At 32.0% G+C, this 21,023-nt stretch overlaps 2 protein-coding genes across 3 annotated transcripts; both read right to left on the bottom strand.

Moving 5' to 3' along the window:
- Positions 1-646: 646 nt before the first annotated feature.
- LOC131853259 (sodium- and chloride-dependent glycine transporter 1-like) lies at positions 647-13,392 on the bottom strand. Of its 2 annotated transcripts, XM_059204103.1 has the most exons (13): positions 13,318-13,392; positions 10,952-11,108; positions 10,023-10,310; positions 9,499-9,652; positions 9,060-9,192; positions 8,639-8,773; positions 8,449-8,552; positions 8,128-8,365; positions 7,845-7,973; positions 7,550-7,759; positions 6,858-7,031; positions 5,514-5,699; positions 4,152-4,223 (listed from the first exon to the last, which is right to left on the bottom strand). In XM_059204103.1, exons 1-12 carry the CDS (start codon positions 13,390-13,392, stop codon positions 5,550-5,552), a joined length of 1,947 nt encoding a protein of 648 aa, XP_059060086.1. In that variant the 3' UTR covers positions 4,152-4,223; positions 5,514-5,549. The 2 variants fall into 2 exon arrangements, with proteins under 2 accessions (XP_059060085.1, XP_059060086.1); XM_059204102.1 differs by lacking the exons at positions 6,858-7,031; positions 7,550-7,759; positions 7,845-7,973; ... (6 more) ...; positions 10,952-11,108; positions 13,318-13,392 and having other exon boundaries at positions 647-4,223; positions 5,514-5,597.
- A 3,100-nt stretch (positions 13,393-16,492) lies between these two features.
- LOC131853253 (probable transaldolase) lies at positions 16,493-20,964 on the bottom strand. The gene is made up of 8 exons (XM_059204095.1): positions 20,874-20,964; positions 20,436-20,551; positions 19,653-19,776; positions 19,041-19,148; positions 18,447-18,578; positions 18,095-18,220; positions 17,545-17,770; positions 16,493-17,084 (listed from the first exon to the last, which is right to left on the bottom strand). The coding sequence occupies exons 2-8, from the start codon at positions 20,530-20,532 to the stop codon at positions 16,902-16,904; spliced, it is 996 nt and encodes a 331-aa protein (XP_059060078.1). The 5' UTR covers positions 20,533-20,551; positions 20,874-20,964; the 3' UTR covers positions 16,493-16,901.
- Between the last annotated feature and the right edge of the window lie 59 nt (positions 20,965-21,023).

Raw genomic sequence — 21,023 nt, 5'->3', positions numbered from 1 at the left:
ACATGAAAATAAACACCCTAAAGTTCTTAGAGCTGTAAGATTCTTTGAATCTTGACCGTTCTAAAAGGTAAATTTTATATAAAATTTCTCATCCATTAACTCAGTCTAGATGTAAGGGGGCACCTATCCCAATTTCTAATAATTGGCAATCTGGGCGTCCAACATTAACTCTAAATCTTCAATATCTTTAATTAGGTCTAATTAGCACGTGATAATGTTAGTTATTTTGTTTTTCTCAGCGATATTCCAATTATTAGGTATTGGAGATTTCCCATCTCTATATAGTAAAAAATAAAATAAAATTTGGCACCAATATGTTATTTTATAATTTCCGCACTATTTTCACTGTCACTATTATTCACACATAGTCATTTTTCCTTTTCTACATGGGTATACAAACCTGAAGTATAGGTAGGTGCCCTCTTAAAACGAAATTAATTATAATTCACGACCAAATCACACTGTTCTATAGATAAAGATTCGAAGTAGATTATAAAGTTAAACAAAGTGTAAAATATGTATCTATAATTAGATACATCGTTCATGCTGTGGTATTTAATTTTAAATGTAAAAATTTTATAATGTAATATAAAATTTTGTAAATAATATTCGTATTATCGGTCGCTACCCTGCGTTTATATTAGTTTTCTCTCTTTGTTCATGAGATAAATATAAAGTAGAAACGTTAAATATGTTTGTCATTTTCTTTCATTAAATAATTGTATAAATTGACGATGTGCGAGATGAATGAAATCATCTCTAAATGGTCTCGAAAATATTATAATATTGTCTATGAAAAATATTGTTGTCTTTCGTAGCACCACTAACCTACTATCAAATCGAAGCTTTGGATATATTTACATAATTGTAATTGCATTACAATCTCAATCTTGTTGTGATTGTAAATAAAAATATTAAATGACTTGACTTGATAATTATTATATTAGAAAATGAATACATAATTTTTCTTTCTCTTAAAATTATAATATAAAGTTCTTTTTCATTGTCAATTCCTTTCATTTTATGAGCAGAATTATCATATTGCAAATATTTTTATATAGTCTACCCTGAACCAAATTATTTAAGTTGTTATTACCCCTTAGCCCTTCACATGTGTTTTTTTCAAAATTTTAATGTGTGAGATCCAACAGTCCCAGATGTACGTAATAATATCTAATTCGCAGACTACACTTCTTTATTACTTTTATACTTGTATGTACAAACTATTCAACTATTTTAATTATTTCTTTCAACTGACAAAGACTTTATTAATTTCTAAACTCGAAGTGTTTTATTAACATGTACCTAACTATCTATTCTACTTTTGCAACACTTACTGTGTTGTACAAATGTTACATAGAGGAATGACAATATAATATGTTTTTATATGTAGGTATATTTTTTTTATAATAACAAAGATACTCGTAATTATCACCTTGGATTGAGCGGCGGAATCATCTATTGTATGATAAATGTTAAGCATTAAAATTTTTATGTTCATTAGATTTTTCATTTTGTTTATATGATGTAGATGTAACAGGCTTTTCATTTGCACTTTGTGAAGTATTAACAGAATTACCCGTGGAAATGCTAATATTAGTTGTGGTGGGTTTTACTGACGACTGTTTACTCGTAACTGCTGAATTATCAGTCGTAACTAAAGGTTTTCTTGAATGTGTAGTTTTTGTGGCAGATAGTACATTTGTCGGTTCTTCACTCACAGCAGTTGTTGAACTCTTTTTAGACGTCGACAAAGTATTGGTTGTAGAGTTCGTCTTCTCTTGCGATTTTTCAGAGCATTTGGCAGATCTGGTTGTATTGTCCGTCTTAGATTTTGTCATTTTAGTTGACTTTAATGCGGTAGACGCTGAATTTGGAGATATTGATATATTTGAGACTGTTGTTGGCACAATTGGAGCAGTGGAAGTCATCGCTAACGATGACGTAGTTTTGACTGCAGTAAAAGTTATATTTGAAGATGTAACATGAGTCACCGTAGGATTAACTGTTGAAGTTTTATTTCCTGATGAAACTATGGGTTTTTGAAGTACAGTTTTAACTGTTGAAGGTTTATCTTGGTGCGATGCACTTGTCGTTGTCGAAGTTGTTACTGTAGGTTTATTATTTGATAAAACAGATGTCACAGGTTTATTCACTGACGATAGGGACGTTGATGTTAGTTTTAATTTTGATGGTACTGAAGATAATGATGTCGTAACATTAATTGGCGTATGAACTGATGTTAATTTAGTAGTTGATGAATTTACTGTGGTTAAAGATTTGTTTACCAATGATTTCGTTGGTATAGCTTGAGCAACTGTAGCTGTTGTCGTTATAGACTTATTTGGTGCTATTGTAACTATATTAGGCTTAACCGTTGACAATTCTATACTTGAGGCAGGTTTGTGTGTTGAGGCAGGTTTAACCATAGACGACGCCATTGTCAAAACAGGTTTATTAGATAAAACTTTGTCCTCCGCAGTTATCGAAACTATGTTGTGATGTGTTGACGATGTTGCTGGTGACTTTACGCCAAATGATAAATCTGTAGATGTAGTTTTAGTTATTGCTGATTTATTAATGACGGTTGTCAAAGGTTTTCCAATTGATTTATCAGTTGATAAATCTGGTATCAATGTTGTTGTTGTACTAGTAACTATAGATTGCACTTGTGAAGTAGTCTGATCAAATATTCTAGATTTATTAGTCATCGAAATTGACGATGCAGAACACTTAGTTTCCGATAGTGGTGTTATAATTGTTGAGGTGGACGTACACGATGTTATTGTCTTATCTGCTGAAGTAACAACTACTCCATTAGATACCATCGTTTGAAGACTCGTTGTCGTAGTTTCTTTTATTGTTGGTGTTACATTGGAACACTTCGCTGATGTAATTGAAGAAGTTAATGATTCTGGTGCTGGCTTAGAACATATTTCATTTTTTACTACATTTTTTGTTGTCTCATTTGCTGTTTCAGATACAGTACACTTAGTAATGAAACCTGAGGATGATTTGTATGATTTTTCTTTTGTATCATTATTATAAAACGTATTTTTATCACATGCATCTTCTACTGTAGCATTATTCTGACGTTGTAATTGTTTTGCCTTACAAACATCGGGAAGAACTTTTTTGTCAGGAATATTTCCATATTCAATATTTTTATTCACGTCTATGGTACTTTGTACATTCACAGAAGAATCTTGTTTTGTGACTGTGCTACATGTACCAATTTCTTTTTCTATGTCACTTAATTTTGAGTTACTTATAGGAGTTTTTTGAGAAGGTGTACTGGTCTCAGATTTGTTTATTTTAATTGGCATTGTAGTAACTTCTTCAATTGTAGATTTAATAAAATCACAATCTGAGGAGACATTTTGTATAGTTTTATTTTCATTTAATTTTTTATTTGTCAATTTATTTAATTGCTCTGAACATGTTGTATTATTATAAATAAAGTCACTTGTGTTTGGCTTTTGATCATTAAGACCTTTAGGATCATTTGCGCTCTGGGCAAAAATTGAATTTAGGGCCGTAGTCATTTTAGCAGCGGATACAGGTAAAATTTTATTTTCATTATCAATTATACTTGCAGATTTTACAACATTACCTTCAATCGTTGAAAGAATCGGTACTGGCGTTACTTGTACCGGTTCCATATGTTTTGTTTGACCATCCGCATGAATTTTAGCTGTTGTAAAAATTAATGAGCTCGGATTGTAACCTATTTGTTTACTCCCATCGATTTCAACAAGAATTTGGGTTTTTGGTGAAGCTATATTCTTTGCTGCATCAGAACTACCAAAAATATTTGTGTTCATATGATTATATATAGTGGTGGGTGAAATAGAAAAGGATATATCTGTATGATTTTCTTTTGTGTTATTGATTAGAGATTTACCTTCGAATGCGCTAGGAGCACACGATAGAGAAGGTTTTTCATGATTATTATCATATAATAGTTTTACTTTATCGATTTCTTTTTCACCCATAGAGTCAGTCTTAGTTTTAGACAAAAGATATTTGGCACTTTGGTTCGGAATCTCCGTTTTTTCTTTTTGTAATAGCGGTTCAATAATAGCATCATCTGATTCGTGACTGAAATTTTGCACCTTTCGTTTTATAGAATTTCTTTTCTTCATTATGCCCACCACTGGTTTCTTTACCTCATTTTCTGTTACACTTGTTATAGACGTGGAGTCTCCACCATCGTGTGAAGTCTGAAAAATATATATTTTGAATAAATATAGTTATTTCAAAATATTGAAATAATATCCTAATATCTTATTAATTAACTTAATAATCTACAACTTATCTAAATAAAATCAAATTGATCTATGGAATATGATCCGCTATACTACTAAATTTATGTCATTATATTTTCTTAAATTCTTCCTTAAATTCATAAAGTAACAATAAAAACTATTATTGAAAAATTATGACGAGTCCACCATTGTTGAGATTTTACGTATATTTATTTTATTTATTTATATAATTTTAGTGAACCAACTACAGAGGTAAATGTACATATTGCGGACTTAACACCTATTAGTAGCATTTTCTACTAGTCAACGACGGGTGATGCAGAGCTAAGTTGTTGGCGGTGCAAATAATATTAAATATATTTTTTTTATACTCCATATACAGATAAAGTTATATATGTATCCCAAAAATATACATAAATAAATACTAAAGCATGCCATATATAAATAAATAGCTAACCTGGCAAAGAAATATTCAGTAGGTATAGCTATGTAATATTATGTTATCTGTGGTACAGCCGACAGAGAAAACATATTGCAACATAGTAGTAGATGCAAAACAAAAACATTACAGGTGTAACATAAATTTGTAAAATGTAGAGACTTATGGATAAAGACAAAATATATAAATGATAATATATGTAGGTACACAAAGTTATAAGTTGACATATTATTAATATATGTAGTACACGTAGATATTTTTTTAACATATCGGATAGGAAACTATTCAATTTGTGAATGAAAAGAAACTAATGATTAGACAAGGAGAATTTTTGTAGTCAGAGGGAGGAAATTTTTCAACCTTTATGAGTTCCGTAATGTAAGTGTAATTTTACGGATACCCTTGTTTATATGCTTATTCTAACTGAATGTAGGTACTGTCTATCAAAGAGCCGAGATTTTTCACATGATAACTGCACGCTATGTTTTTTGATAAGAACTGCAAGTAGAATGTTGAATTTAATTTTACGGAGTTGTTGATTGCTCTCAAGAACATTTAGAAGGATTGACATACCAAACTTTTCTGATTTTAATAATCTTAAATTTTCTATTAGTTACTGTTTAGTACAAATAATTAACTTAATGAGAATAAATATCTAAAACCTAAAAATAACCAAACAATACGAACAATCATACTCTTAAATACAAAAGTTTACATTGGAATCGAATCGGTGACCGTCTTGTCATGGTTGTCACAATGGATCTAATATTATGCTGGCAGAACAATTTATAGATTTGTGCCTTTACCTTACGCATAGCAACGAGGGGGTGCGTGTGCGGGGGTCATGCCCCGCGCTCGCGCAGCACGGGACGACCATGCAGCAGCAGCACCGGCGGCGACAACTCCGACTCGCCGCGAATAGCGGTCGCGCACACACCCGGCGTGGATTGCGGACCCCACTCCTCCGTCGGCCTAGCCAGCACTCGCGCTTTCTATAACCACAGTACACAATTGTTTATTTTATTAAACACGAGAACCAAATCGCTCAGCAACATGTATTATAATTTAATTCTGTGCTGCTCAACGTATTCTTATGGTGTTACTTTTTATGAGTGGTTTTATTTAAATAGCGGGTATTTCAACAAAGCACCCTCAATTATCTTATGATTTAATAGATTATCTATGATAATTGATAAGGCCAAAAAAAACAACAACAAAGCGTCAAAGGTTGCATATTAAATGACATCATCAGTAATATATTTTAATAAGTTCACGAAATGTGTTCATATCAAGAAATGATCGTGTACCTCAAGAAATTATAAGTTATACAATTTTCTATCAAGAAATTTAACACAGAAAAAGACGATGATGAGTTTAATTCCGGGGTCCATCTTTTATCGGTCATTACCCCGGATGCACCGACAAGTAGGTGAAGAACTGAAAAAGTCACTTTGAGATGAGATACTTGATTAAAGAAACTCAAAAATGGTAACAAGTTAAGCATAAAATGTCTCTGAATATAATCAAGTTCATCCAAGACAATATTGTTTTGATTAACAATATGCAGAAATTATGTTTTCCTTAGTACAGAATAACATCCGGTGAAGCCGTACGATAGCACTCCAATATTATTTCCAAGATAATGCTTATTTGCCCCTCAAATCGAACTGCTATCCCATTCGAATGGGGATCATAATAGGAGCTCGAAATAGGAACCAATGAAGTAAATAACTATCTACATATTTCAAAGACCGAGCACCATTTGATGCCCATTGTTTGACGGGAGAGAATTTAAGAAATGGGGAGTACTGGTCATCAAACGGTATTACATATTAAATGTAAGACATATACACTACTTAAATGGTATGTAGTATTTGAAGATTGGAACTGATCAAAACTAATAAAAAATATAAATTTGTTTGCGTTTCTTGCCAGTTCTTCTTTATTGATAGCAGGTTGAACATGACAGTAGTGAGAGTACGGCGCTATAAAAAATTATAACGTGTACAAGAGGCGAAAGGTCCGGTTCTAAGATAATAAATAATTTTGAGTTTGAGTTTTCCTCTTGTGTGCTGTCAGCGATTCCGTTAGCACTACAAAATCCATTATCATTCGTTAATAATACTGACTATAATATAATTATTACTAACCTCCATTATAGTGAGATCATCCGGACCGCTACAAATCTGATCAACGGCCATAAGCACGACCACAACCACGGGCAGTACGCCCAGCGTCCATCCCACCGCATCAGCCCACATTGGGTACACATAGTGTCCATATGATGCCGGCTTGTACTCGATCCAATTGAAAATCAGTATGAACTGAAATCATATTCAAAGAATTGTTATTTATTATCAATCTCAAATGAAAAATTCTCATTTCAACTGTAAAACTATTCGTGTGTGTTTAGTTTATATAACATTTATCTTATCTGTGGTTTATAGTAAGACGCATTGTTTATTTACGGAAGAAGGAAGGCACTTAAAAAAAATATTCTTTATATAACCTTACGTTATTTAAGGAAGTACAAACAAAATAGGATGCGATATAGCTGAAATACTTAAACTAAATAATATTTTTTAATTGATATTACGTATCTATCAATTATAAAATAACCTATTCTTAAAACCAAAAAGATTCTTTTAAAAAAATGTGTAATAAAAACAATACCAAACACATTATTATTTTATGCATATAAATAAATTAGAATGCGATCATCTAACCATCACCGCAGTCATTAATTTCATCACTTAATATCGACGTTTCCTAGATATAAAAAAAATACGTACATATTTAGATAGTTAATTTATTAAGATATCGTCAACACTAAGTCACATACCACTAGAGCAGCAGGAGTAATGACACGCCACATTGCACTCCAAAAGATAACCCACAGCTTTGACTGTTTACCGATCATGTGTTGAATGTCCCCGCAGAAGTTCTCAGCACCATAAATCCAAGCGATTAATACGCATTCTCCGATAGCAATGATAAGCACCGACCAATTTGCCGCATATTTGTCCATCAGTTGAAGCCAGTACATACCACTCTATAAGTAATAAATCATGACATTAAGTTATTTACAGCAACAAAAGTATTATTTATACATTAATTTTTAATAAAAATCAACTCACGTTAGTAGTAAAAATAAGACCACCTAAATAACCGAATACTGCTACAGCGAGTACCACCCAAACTTTATTATGTCGGAAATTGGGAAATCTATCCAATATAGCTGTGGTCACAGTCTCCATAAGAGCAAACTGCAACATTAAAAAATGTATAAAATATGCATAAAACAAAATGATTTCGATAAATAAGTACATCATATTTCTTAGTAACATTTAAGGTTCTATAAATAAACATCGCTTCTGCAAGTATTATATTAAAATTTCTTTTCGCCAGTTCAATAATTACCTGTGAATCCAGACCGAGAGTTAATAACATGACAAAAAAAAGAATAGACCATAGTGGCGACACAGGTAATCTGGTAACGACCTCAGGGTATACTATGAAAGCTAGTCCAGCACCTTGATCCACCACTCTGTCCACCTCGACATTTAATTCATGTGCTAAAAACCCTATAATTGAGAATATCACCAATCCGGCAAAAAACGAAGTTGCTATGTTTGACACAGCGACGATCAATGAGTCTCTGTAAAAAAAGCAACCGTGAATAATATAAATTAAGAAGTATCTTAAAGTATTTACTTAGATAGTTAAGACTTCAATACTTACATGTAACAGTTATTAGAGAATTTGTTGTAGGAAGAGAGTGTAATGAGACCTCCCCATGCAGGACTTAATGCAAAGAATATTTGAACAGCTGCATCTCCCCAAACCTGTGTATAATATATTAATGACATATATAACATCGCCAACAATGAAAGTTTGCTGTTATCACTATTATACATATATAGTATATTACCTGAGCATTGGCAAGTTGACTGAAATCTGGTGTAAGATAGAAGAGTATACCAGTCGATGCACCAGGTAAAGTTACGCCTCGAAAGAACAATATTACTAATACTACATAAGGAAAGAGTGCAGTGAAGTATACAACCTGTAAATCAACACAAAAACTATCTTAGAGGGATTAGAGACAAACATATTTAACGAGAAATCTTTCGTATATACCTTTATATTAGGTATATACATAAACGTAATTGTATGCTTATAATAAAACCACATCATGCCAAATAGGTATTTTTGTGTATAAATCTGAATACTATAAATAATCTGAACTTGACAATAGGCCACTTATATTACACGTTAGCTTCGTTTAGACTCTCTAACGCACAATCTATAAGATTACAAAGATATCTTTATGTTCTATCTGATTATCTTACCTTTCCAGAAGATTGCACACCTTTGCAGAGACAAAGAAATACAATAAGCCAAGCAGCAAACAGACATATTGCCATCCCCAGTCGGACCTGACCAGTCTCTTCAATGCCGGAAGATAGTCCAAGTACTTGATTACTGAAATAAAATAAAAGGTTGCAGTGCTTAAATACATTTACGATTAGTAATCGACTAGACTTTCTTTATTATGATATTTAGCAGTTTTTATTGCGATAATTATAAACTTATGGTTATGGATTAGTGTACCCACGATATATATCCCCTGAAGGCAATGGCCCAAGTGGAGGTTGATGGGTTAACAATGAAGGCAAGTATTGACAAAATATCGAGTCACATTTTCGCACAAAAAAGTCTCAGTGTCTTAAGGACCCCAGTCCTTAACACTGATTTGAAAGTTTATTAATAAGTGACCATAATACTCACGTGAAATATTCTTCAGCAGGTGGTCGTCTTAGAGCAACATCAGCTAAAGCGGCGATATTATTTATCGAAGAATAACTTTGATTAAAGCACTGTCTCAAGTAATAAGTCCCATTCTTTGCCTCGCACTCGTCAGCTTCTTCGTATGAGTAGCAATCTACAAATAAAGCATCATCAGACAATATTTAAAGAATACTGTACAAAGTAGAGTTTGAACAAAGTATGGTACTTCTGACTCGACTTCAGTGACCAAGCAGATAGTGGCAGTGAAATTACAGCCTATGAAGACATACCACCTTAATGCTCCAAAAAGAGTGGATTGATAGCTACAACATATCAAGGAACTTTTCACATAGAGGGGGAGGCTTTATAAACTTTTAAGCGGTCGCTTTATATCGCCGCTTACCATCAGGTGGATTGTAATTTATTTGCCATTTTAACTACATAAAAATATTCGTAAAAAAGTAAACATAAATGTAAAATAAGTATATTAGAAGACTAAAATTAGAAGAAGAATGAATACTCACGTTTAGTACTCCAATCAGCATCGCAGTTTTGCCACGGTAGCTGATAGAATATACTCTTGAAGGAAACAGCCATGTAATAGATTGTCCAAGCAATAATAAGGTTATAGTAGAGCATAACTATGCTCGACACTATAACCATGCCATAACCGAGACCTCGGAAGAGGGGACAGAATTTGTTGTAGACAGCAACTGGGCCTAAAGCAGCGTACTGTCCAAACGACAGCTCCATAAACATCAGCGGTAGACCCGCTATTATTAACATGACCGTAAAAGGAATGAGAAACGCACCTGAAAATATATAGAACATGTCTTTTGTTTATTTGTTTGCTTATCAGTCAATCAATCTTTTTATTTTGTTGAATATAGGCAATAATCATCCTTAATTCAACGGCGACGGCCTCGTTGATATAGAGGTTTAACATACCACCTTAGTTCAGATGGTCTCTAATGTTTATTGTTTCGATTCCTAGCATTCTGCTAGGAATCGAACCATAAACATTTGTATTCATGATTTGTTTGTATTAGTTTGGGTATTTTTATGTAGATATATTAGTTAGGTATTTACCAAAAAAAATTAAGTATAGTACTCAAAACACAAGCTCTGCTTAGCTTGGGACTAGATGGCGTAGTGTAAATTGTGCACTCCTCCGCAATTCACGAGCCATAACGTGATGTCTGTCAAGTATCACGGTAAGTGTATGTGTTTATCACTGTAATGATCTTGAGCTGATCATATATATATATATAGACTACTCGATAACACTTACCAAAGGGGGACTTCAGCTAGTTTACCATTCGAATTACATAAATACGTCTCAATAGGTTCGATCGAAGTAAAAATAAACCATGAAATTAGGTTGCTGCTACCAGAGCTTTAGAAATGTACAAAAAAGGGACTAAATATGTACTAATATTTACTAGGTACCCACCTCCTCCATTGTTGTAACATAGGTAAGGGAATCGCCAAACGTTCCCCAAACCAACACTATAGCCTAACAATGACAGAAGAAAATCGAAACGTCCAGTCCAGTTCCCGCGCTCCGGCTCTGACTCCTCTGCCGCTGGTTCTCGATTTTCTTCTTTGAACTACACGCAACAAAAGCTTTTTATCAGAATTTTGTATGTATACATCCAAATTAGAAATAATAAAAAATATATTTCAGTGCCTCTGATATACGCGCTAAGGTTGTATTTCTGATTTGTATATTTATATTTCTCACTGATACACCGACAAAACCAAATTACTCCGATATACGGCGGTAGGCTCACCCCTACTGTGCTCTAATATCAAGTGTTCACGACATTGACAGCTGGCAATGGAATACGATGAAGATATGTTCTTTAAAACTTTCATCATGTCTATCTAATTCTCTAAACAAACAAAAAACTATTCATGTACTGGATGACATGGACTTTACAACCGCTATATGTGAGTCTAGTTTTTTGTATTAATATTTTTATCCACTGTCTAATTCAGTACATATATTCATTTAGAACTGGCAAGATACTCAACAGATTTTTTAACTTTATGTTAACATTGTTTATTTATTTAGATGTCCAACTATAGAAATTTAAAATGAAAATGCCGTGCATAAACAATTATTGTCATTTACATAAGTATCAGTCTTTGACCACTTTTCTATTCTTAATAGCTCATTTTAAAAATAATATTAGGTAGGTATGTGTAATTACAACACTATAACAAGCAGACAAAAAATTTCAACATAAAATTATTAATTTTCATTTTAACCTGACTGATACAGATGTTAGATATGTTTTTTTTTTCGGAACTCTACTAATTAACATAGTAATCTAAAGAAAATATTAATAAATGACTGATAGTTTTCCCACCGTTAAATCAATTTTATGTATGATTCCTCCACGATAAATTTAGATATTTATGTAAACGATACAAAAAATTTAACGATGCAAATAAACAAAACACCTTCACGTTAAAGATATGATATGACAAGACTCGCTTTGTGGTATCTTACTCACGCTATTCACATAACTCTACCATTTATATAGTATAACTATACATATAATACCTATAATTGAGGTAAAGTAGGCACTTGTATTACATAATTGTGCCCTAAATTCGCCTTTTAACTCATAGTACAGTTGGGATATGTTATGAGCTAAAAGCAATATGAATAAAAGGATATCACGAAAATTTCTATAGCGTGATAACCTACCCAAAACGCCTTGGGGGATACCTCCGTTAGATTATGAGTGAGATCTCCTCCCACCTGTCACATTTTTTATTCATAAGGCAGATGTGATCTGCCCAATTCTGTATTCTATTTCTTACATATTGTATCAGTAGGTATACAATCTAAGTGTGTTATTAGAAATTCGATCAGTTTTCTTTATTCATAATTTACGAAATTCATTATCGTTCTTCGGCAAATGGTATACCTAAATTAAACAAGTAAGGTACACGACATGTCAATAAGTTTATGCTGTAGTGATATAGGTTGCTCTACATTGGCGTTGAGAACCTATAGTAGTAGTGGTGGTTTTTAAGCTGAGCTAGTTGGTTTCGGATACGAAAACAGTCACGAGATCAAAACTTTCATAGGATACATATAATCGACGTAATCTATTTGCCTGACCATTTACTTCGACACTACATTTCGTCTTAGTAGCGCGAAAAGTAGAAACAAATCGTTGACTGATTCTGAGGTCTGTTTTTTATTAATCGATCCCAAAATTTGCTCTGTTAAATTATTTAAACATCATTTAGAGACTTGTGACTATTGGTACATAACAGACTACCCTAATACTTATATTTTTTTGTTCTCTATTACTATAATCCATAAGTTAACAATATGTTAGCTATTTTCGAAGAAAATTATTTTAAAAGATCTTGATCTTATACTCCTCCGAAGACTAAAAGCACCAATGTTTCAATAATTTATGATTACAAGTGGGAGTCATAACAATTACGTAATTATAATATACTTGTTTAGTCACATTATGAAAATATTTTTTTTCCCAAATGACAATTTAAACTTATAAATACGAATAGCCATGTAACACCAATAAATATTAATAACATCAACAGTGCAAAATGAACCCGTTTTCTAACTTTTAGTTTTACTTTTAACCTATATAATTAGGTAGGCAAATAACTGAAATAATGCTCTATTTTAATTAGTAAATAAGTAATTAATAATAATACAGGAATTCAATTTGAAATGTGACTAATGTAAATTATTTTTTCTAAATGCTCATTATATGCTATTGATATACTATACTAATTAATATTAATGGTCGATAAATAGGTACTTACATCTGGGTATTTTATATCCATCGTGGGAATAGCTTTAGTCACTGCCGGAATTTGAGAATTGGATAGCTTTTCCATACTAAACGATGACAGTATTTAAACTAAGTAAGCACATGTCGTTGCTGGAGCATGATATTAATGATATCGAGAGCGCTGATCAGCCAAGAAATGGTGAGCATCGCACTGCACATCTCACTTAATAACTGGACAGAAACTAGCCACTGTTATATTTACACGAAATATCCTTCCATAATTTTAGAAAGAATTAAAAGAATACATAGGTTATAAATTAACAGCTTTACAGAGGAAATAAACCAAGAAGCAAGCGCGTTAAATATATGTTAAATCAGAAAATATAAAACGCAGGAACGCGCAGATGTCAAGTTTTGCATCGACCGAACTCTGAATGAACATCTAGGTCAATATCAAGACTCCACCCCCGCCATACCCTTCACCCTACTTCACCCCCTCGCTATGAAATTTTCTCTACTAACTAAAATGAGATGAAAATTGTATTATATCTGACCGAAGAATTGCTACTTATTATTTATTTACCCACGTACGTAGTACAAATAACTCACGTACGGAAAAAATATATTTGCTTATGCCTCTATGTATATATTAGAAGTCCATGAAAGATCTATCGCGAGGGATAGAAAATCTTCTCAGCTAAAATGAATTATATGAATGATTTTATCTATAATATGCACAGACTTCTATATTAATATATAAGACATATAGAGATAGTAGTACATATAGATAGTAATACATATAGAGATAGACAATTGAATTAACACTATTAACATATTCTCGATTATTTAATTTACAATCAGTATACAACGACTACCCACTTAAAATTAGTACGTACATGGTATTTTCTATTCATACGTTGTATGCATTTATTTATGATTCAGTGAACATAATAGAGTAATAAAAATTTTAAAGGGGAATGAACAGCGGATGCCAGAAGTGTGCTGAAGTCGGTTGTAGCGTTCCGGCTTAGAAGGCCGTTGAAAGTAGAGCAGCGTATTGATCACAGAGCGGTGCGCGGAAACCTACCCTAGTCGCGTTGCCTAGGGGTACACCCACTACTGCCTACTACGTGTGTGTACACTCTAAATGTCTCCAAATATAAACACACATTATATTAGCAAAAACAAAATTTTATTGTATACCAATATTGCCTATGTTTATTTAGAAGTTGTGGATTTCCTGTTTATCTCTTTGACTAAAATGAACATCTCCCTGATTGATTGGTTTGTGTATTAATATTATAAAGAGGTAGTTTGTGTCTTTACATGTTCGTGGTAATTCCGTGAAAATCCTGTACCGCTGATCTGATTTTGAAAATACGTTTAGTGTTGACTGTGTGAAAGATGATATGGTAAGAAAGGAAGTAAATAACGCGATGACTGCGAACAGGGATGAATGTAAACGAAAAACATATTACGCCGACCCCAAATAAATGGGATAAGGAAGAAGCAGATGATGTTTAGTGTTGAATATCTCATTATACGGGATCGCTTTAGGATAGTTAATATCGCGTTACGACCAATAGGAGCGGAGTTGCAATGAAATATGTGACAAAACGTACGTATGAGGAAAACGTCACGCAGACGAAGCTGCGCGGATCAGATAGTTTGTGATAAGTTAAAAATCGATATATTACAAGTAAACGACCAACGCTGACCTTACACAACTGTTTAGAGCATCTCTACCATGGTAGCGTATGGTGGCGCATCTGGGAGCCGAGGTATTAAGAGCGCTTAGGTCATCAACACTCCGGCGATGGCCGTCAAGGCTGGATAAACGGTTTAATGTAATACCTACATTATTTCAAAATTTAGTTTCTTAATTATACTTTCCTGTTTCCAGTATCGGGAAATCGAACAAAATAGTCATTATCGGTATTAAGAACTTCAGTAATTAGTTGACTTCAATGATATACGAATCGATAAATCGGTATGTACTGCTTATCTTGTTCTGTTATTGTAAAGATACAATTTTAACCAAGTTCAAAAAAGAGAAGATTCTTAAATTAGGAATAGTATATTTGTTATTTTACGATATCATAGACAATTTGAAAAAAATTGTTATGATTTTATTGAACCCACGATATTCCTATAGTATCCAAGTCAAGTGTACATATGGGAAAGCATTTATTACCCCTATAAGATATTATTTTCTCTAATATATTTCTATAGGTATATATATTTGCCTAGAGCACTAGGAATAAAATATTATTTAGAAAAAGAATTTGGTATATATTGTTAACATATACTGTAACAAGTTGCCTTCAAAACAATGTTGATAGCTGACGACTCAATGAAAGTTATGATGACAGATTGATGCGACATTTAAAAATGAGCCGTATACATATGGAGTGAGCTTCTTAGTTTAATGTAACGCAGTTATTCAACTACCACGGAAGATAATGATTTTTATGTATACCTTCAAAAATAGGTTGTTACTTTTATGTTATGTAGTAATTATATTTAATACTAGGTGTACCCGCGACTTCGTCCGCGTGGAATTTAGCTTTATTTTTCTAAAATTAGGCTACTTTTGCCTAAATTACACCTTATTACAACAGCTATCCTATCAAAAACGTTCCAGCCATTTCAGAGATTAGCCGGAACAGACAGACAGACAAAAATTGGTGTATGTACCGTGTTTATATTCATATGCATGTAGTAAAACGCTTATTTCAATATTACACACAGACACTCCAATTTTATTTATATGTATAGATGTTTTTCTTATTCTTTTGTCACAAAATTACGCCAACTAATTGGATTTGCGTAAATATTACTCAGCTTACAATAATTTTGCTTTGACCCTGTGTAGTCGTGTACCAACTACAATAATAATCTGCAGTGAAGTAATATTTTTCGACAATTAGTCCGGGGTAAGTTGTCTTTAAAATGTCGACATGACATTACATCATCATTTTGTATAATTAATACACATATATTCATTAATATTAATTGTAATCATAATAACATGTACAGGAAGTACTGAGCCCCTTTTTTTGTATTATGAAACCTTATGAAAGCGCACTATGATGCGCGAAACACGATGATGCCACACAAACGTAATACGAAGAATAAATATGGGACTAAAATACCAGCCTGGATATAGTGGTACTAGTAGGAACTATTGAAATAAAACATAATAATAATCTGTCTTCGTTTTTAATAAAAACTTCAACATTTCCCAACAATATAAAAAAAAAATATATAAAATTTGCCGCAGCCGAAAAACAAAACAGTTTTAATAAAAAAAAGAGTTCAACTTCTCAGACAAAAATACGCTAGGTATTTTTCAAGCTATCGTATTAGAATATATAAGACACAAAAATTCTTGAAGGCACAGGAGTATCTGTAATACTTAGTTTGGAATGTTTTTTATGGTCCCCAAAATATTTCTTTACAAACTAAATTTAAAGGATTATAGACATAGATTATATAAAATGTTAGTACCTATATATGGATGTATATGTAATATACTTATATAACATTTGAACTTAATTAGTAATATTCAGTTTTATTATTTACTTCAACATATTTCTCTCTTAATATTTATTATTATTTAGCAAGTAGAGTCTTGATTAGAGATTCAAGTTTCCTTGTGTCAGCGGCGAACTTCCTTATACCCTCCGAAAGCTTGTCTGTCGACATTTGGTCTTCATTAAGGTGCCAACGAAACTGAGCCTCACTTAGGGAAATTTTCTCGATATCACTTTCTGCAGCATTTTTCGGGTCGAGTACCTAAAAAATATTTAAAGTTAAGGTTTTATACACTTACTAAACTATTAAAACATATGCAAAAGAATACAATGGTATTGTTAAAATACCTACTGTACCTATTCTAGCAAGAAAACTTATAACACCCAACGACAAACAATAATAAATTAATAAAAGAGTTTTACGATATATAACTAGTATATTGACGTAAATAATAAACTATAATACATTGACAGCTTAGATAGCCATGGCCACGATCCCTTAATAAACAACAAACAAGCTGTTACCGCAAAAGCGCGTGGCATTAATTTTTTTATTAAAATAAATAAATTTTCAAAAATAAAATATTTATTCTTCTAAACTAAATCTTACTCAATATGGATAAATCATATTAGTCAGACCCTGAATGAATAGGATAAGAGTATTAAGGATTATGTCCAATGTGCTTTACATTGAACATAATGACTTTAGAAATGAAACTTACCCTCTTGAGTGTTGCGTTACTATTAGCCAACTCCTGCAAGAGCTTAGGGCTGATTGTAAGAAGATCGCATCCCGCCAGCTCGCGTATCTCACCAGTATTACGGAAAGACGCACCCATAACTTGTGTTTTATAACCAAACTTCTTATAGTAATTATAAACACGTGTTACAGACAGAACACCTGGGTCATCTTTGCCCTCGTATGTTTTCTTTGTATGCTCTACATACCTAAAAAATAAATAACATATCAATACAATTCATTCAACTATAAAACGATAGTAGCTATCATTGAAAATATTAGTCAATAGATCCTACGAGAACAGATTTTAAACCAGCTAGAAAAAACACATTAAGTTGATACATTTTTTTTGGCATTTTCTTTGGTATTGTATATCAGATATACTATTTCGGTATTTTTTTTAATTTAATAATATATTTACAAATTTATATGTACATTTTGTAATATTCGCTTTTTACGTAATTTTTATACGTTTTACGTTAACGTAAGGTTAACATTTTATATTATTAAATAAATATATATAATATACTCACCAATCCAATATACGTCCAACGAATGGAGAAATAAGCGTAACATTAGCTTCTGCACAAGCAATTGCTTGATACAATGAAAAAAGTAATGTCAAATTACAATGTATACCTTGCTTTTTTTCCAGCTCCCTGCAAATTACATGTCATCATTAACATATTACCACTCTTTCACTGCCAAGTCAGGAGACAGAAAATAAAACGACATTAAAGTAGAACTGCCAAACATCGTATAAAATGTCAGCTAGAAACTATGTTAGCTATTAAAAGTCAATTCTGTTATTTAATCATTAATAAAGTGACAAAAATTTTCCATTAGAGAGACCTTCACCAAAATGGTAAAACATCATATTCTTACTTAGCTGCTTGTATGCCTTCCCAGGTAGAAGCCAATTTGATCAAAATTCTGTCTTTCTTGATACCAAATTCAGCAAACATGCTGATCAGCTTAATGGCTTTTGCAATACTAGCATCCTTATCAAATGACAGTCTGAAATTAAAAATAAGTAACTAAATAAAATCATTATTTTCAATAAATAAATTAAACATTAAAATCGGTTTCATACAGTTTGGTAATACAGCATTTAAAATTTTGTTTTCATTATGACTATGATAATTTGTAGTGGTCTGGGTGTTTTCTATGCATATTATGTAGATAGTTACAAAAAATATGTATTTATATACATTTATGTCAGGTTGTCAAGTGCGCTTGGACTACGCTGTGTGAATTGTCCTGGGGTCATTATAATTATTACAAATTTTCTAAAAAAAAAATTAATTAATAATGTAACTTAAAAAGTAGTGATAGCTTTTAGAATGAGTGGTAGATTAAAAGAATGATAGCTATGGACTATTCAAAAGTGCTTAAGTTCATTTGAATAAATGATTTTGTATTCTATTCTATTCTATTGGTTAGATAGAACTGCAGGGAAATCATATCAAGGATACATACCTTGCATCAACCTCAACAGATACTCGTCCCGGTATGATTTTCAGAATTTCACAACCAAATAATACACTCAACATATCAAGGGTCTCTGCTACTTGCTCTTCTATGGTACTGAAGCAAAAAAAACCATTGTATAATCATAGATGAAATACAATTAAAAAACATTTATAGGGTCCTAAACCGAAATAAAATACAGCAGGCCCATAAGACTTTTAGACACTTGCTGTACTGTCATTTTGAAAACCTTTAAGATAGTGTTGTTGACAAATCAAAAATAAATTTAAAAATTATTTTCATTTCATGAAAATTATATCTGCTCTGATAACTATAGTCATTATATTTATTTACTTTGATAAATTTTCCTATTTGGCAGCTTGTACTCACTCAAAACCTTAAATATGTAAAGCTAAACAACATTTATTTATGAGAGCAGCAAGAACATGAACTTGCAAGACAGTATTTGGTAAAATTTGGTTTTTGGTATTGTGATAAGTTTGTTTTCAGAATTAGTTTGTTCAATAAAAAAAAAACATTACAAAACTATCCAAAAGTGCTTGTATTAAGTTTATTTGAATAAATATTATTTCTATTTCTAATAAATGAGTGTCAAACTACCTGCCAGTGTCCTTTCCATACTTGATAGCCTTGTCAACCAAATGTTGGTATTGCTCCATTGCAGCAGCTGATAGTATCAAACTGGGATTGGTAGTGGCATCTGTAGGCTTATAAGCTTTCATAGCTAAAATAATAACTCATTTTAGACTTTCCAATAAATCTTATTATAGAATATGCTATGTTTATTTTTAATAAGTATGTACAAACATTTGTGTGTATATATTTTAATGTTTGTTAGTAATGCTATATGCCCATTTCCTGCTATAGGTATTTAGGAAGCTATTAAACCCAAACTTCAAACTTGGTGTAACCAATATTGATGTCTTCTTTGTTTAAAAGTTGGTGCTTCTCACATAGCCTCCATATAAATTTGACGATGAGGTAACCAGTAATTTTTGGGTTATCTTTATTAATGGATATTTATAATTACTTATTAACATAAAATCCTTAACAATTGATGAATGTTTGTTTTCCCCAAACATACATATAATTATTTTTTGTTCATATCTGTTTTACATTAAAATGTTATATATTATTATGATTAAAATTTCAGGACATTTGACTGTGATAAATAATACTTTTCATAGCTTTTTTACTATAATAACTATAATGCACATAATAGAAAAGGTACATCTGATAGAGTTGATGCTACAGCACTGATTTTTCTTGACTATAGGTGGCCTAAAATGTTTTCTTTATATATACATTGTCTTTGAGGGGTTAATTTTTAACAGAATTAAAACAACCTACTATACTTAATCACATTAGAGAAGATAAACTAACCTTCAAAATCACCTGTATCAGCTACCACAGTGCAATATTCTTTTAAGTGGTCAAGTTCGCTCATTTTTGTACGCTTAGGTTGAGGTTCTCCACTCATATTGACTTAAATCAAAAATCTGTTAAAAAAATAGAATGTGAATACAATAAATATATAAAATATTATAAGCTTAACACATTACATGATAATATTTACTGTTCGAAGTGTTATAGTAGATTGAATGTGAATGAAGGTGACCTCTTCATATATAGGTAATAATTAGTATGTGTATTATTAATGTTGTATTATTACTTGTCTGACTTCTGGAAAAACTCAAGTTACTTTAATTGTCAACTTGAACTAAATGAATAACTAGTACATATTAAACATATCTCGGTGAAAACAAACAAATGAATTCATTCGGAAAAGCACATTCAATATGGAAAGTATCATATACGAACATTAAATAAACGTAGACAACACACAGAACACGCTCGTCGAAAACCGAATTCAAATTGGCGTGCGTGCAGACGCCAGACATGCGTTCTGCACCTTTTGACAAGTATTTGACAATGACAGTTTTTTTTCTTCTTGAGGTATATAACAGATAT

Source organism: Achroia grisella, unplaced genomic scaffold, assembly GCF_030625045.1.
Source record: "Achroia grisella isolate CSIRO2021 unplaced genomic scaffold, CSIRO_AGI_Agris_v1 utg900, whole genome shotgun sequence".
In the NCBI taxonomy this organism is placed as follows: domain Eukaryota; kingdom Metazoa; phylum Arthropoda; class Insecta; order Lepidoptera; family Pyralidae; genus Achroia; species Achroia grisella.
The sequence above is the reverse complement of the archived record's forward strand: the minus strand, read 5'-3'. Positions and strand labels throughout refer to the sequence as shown.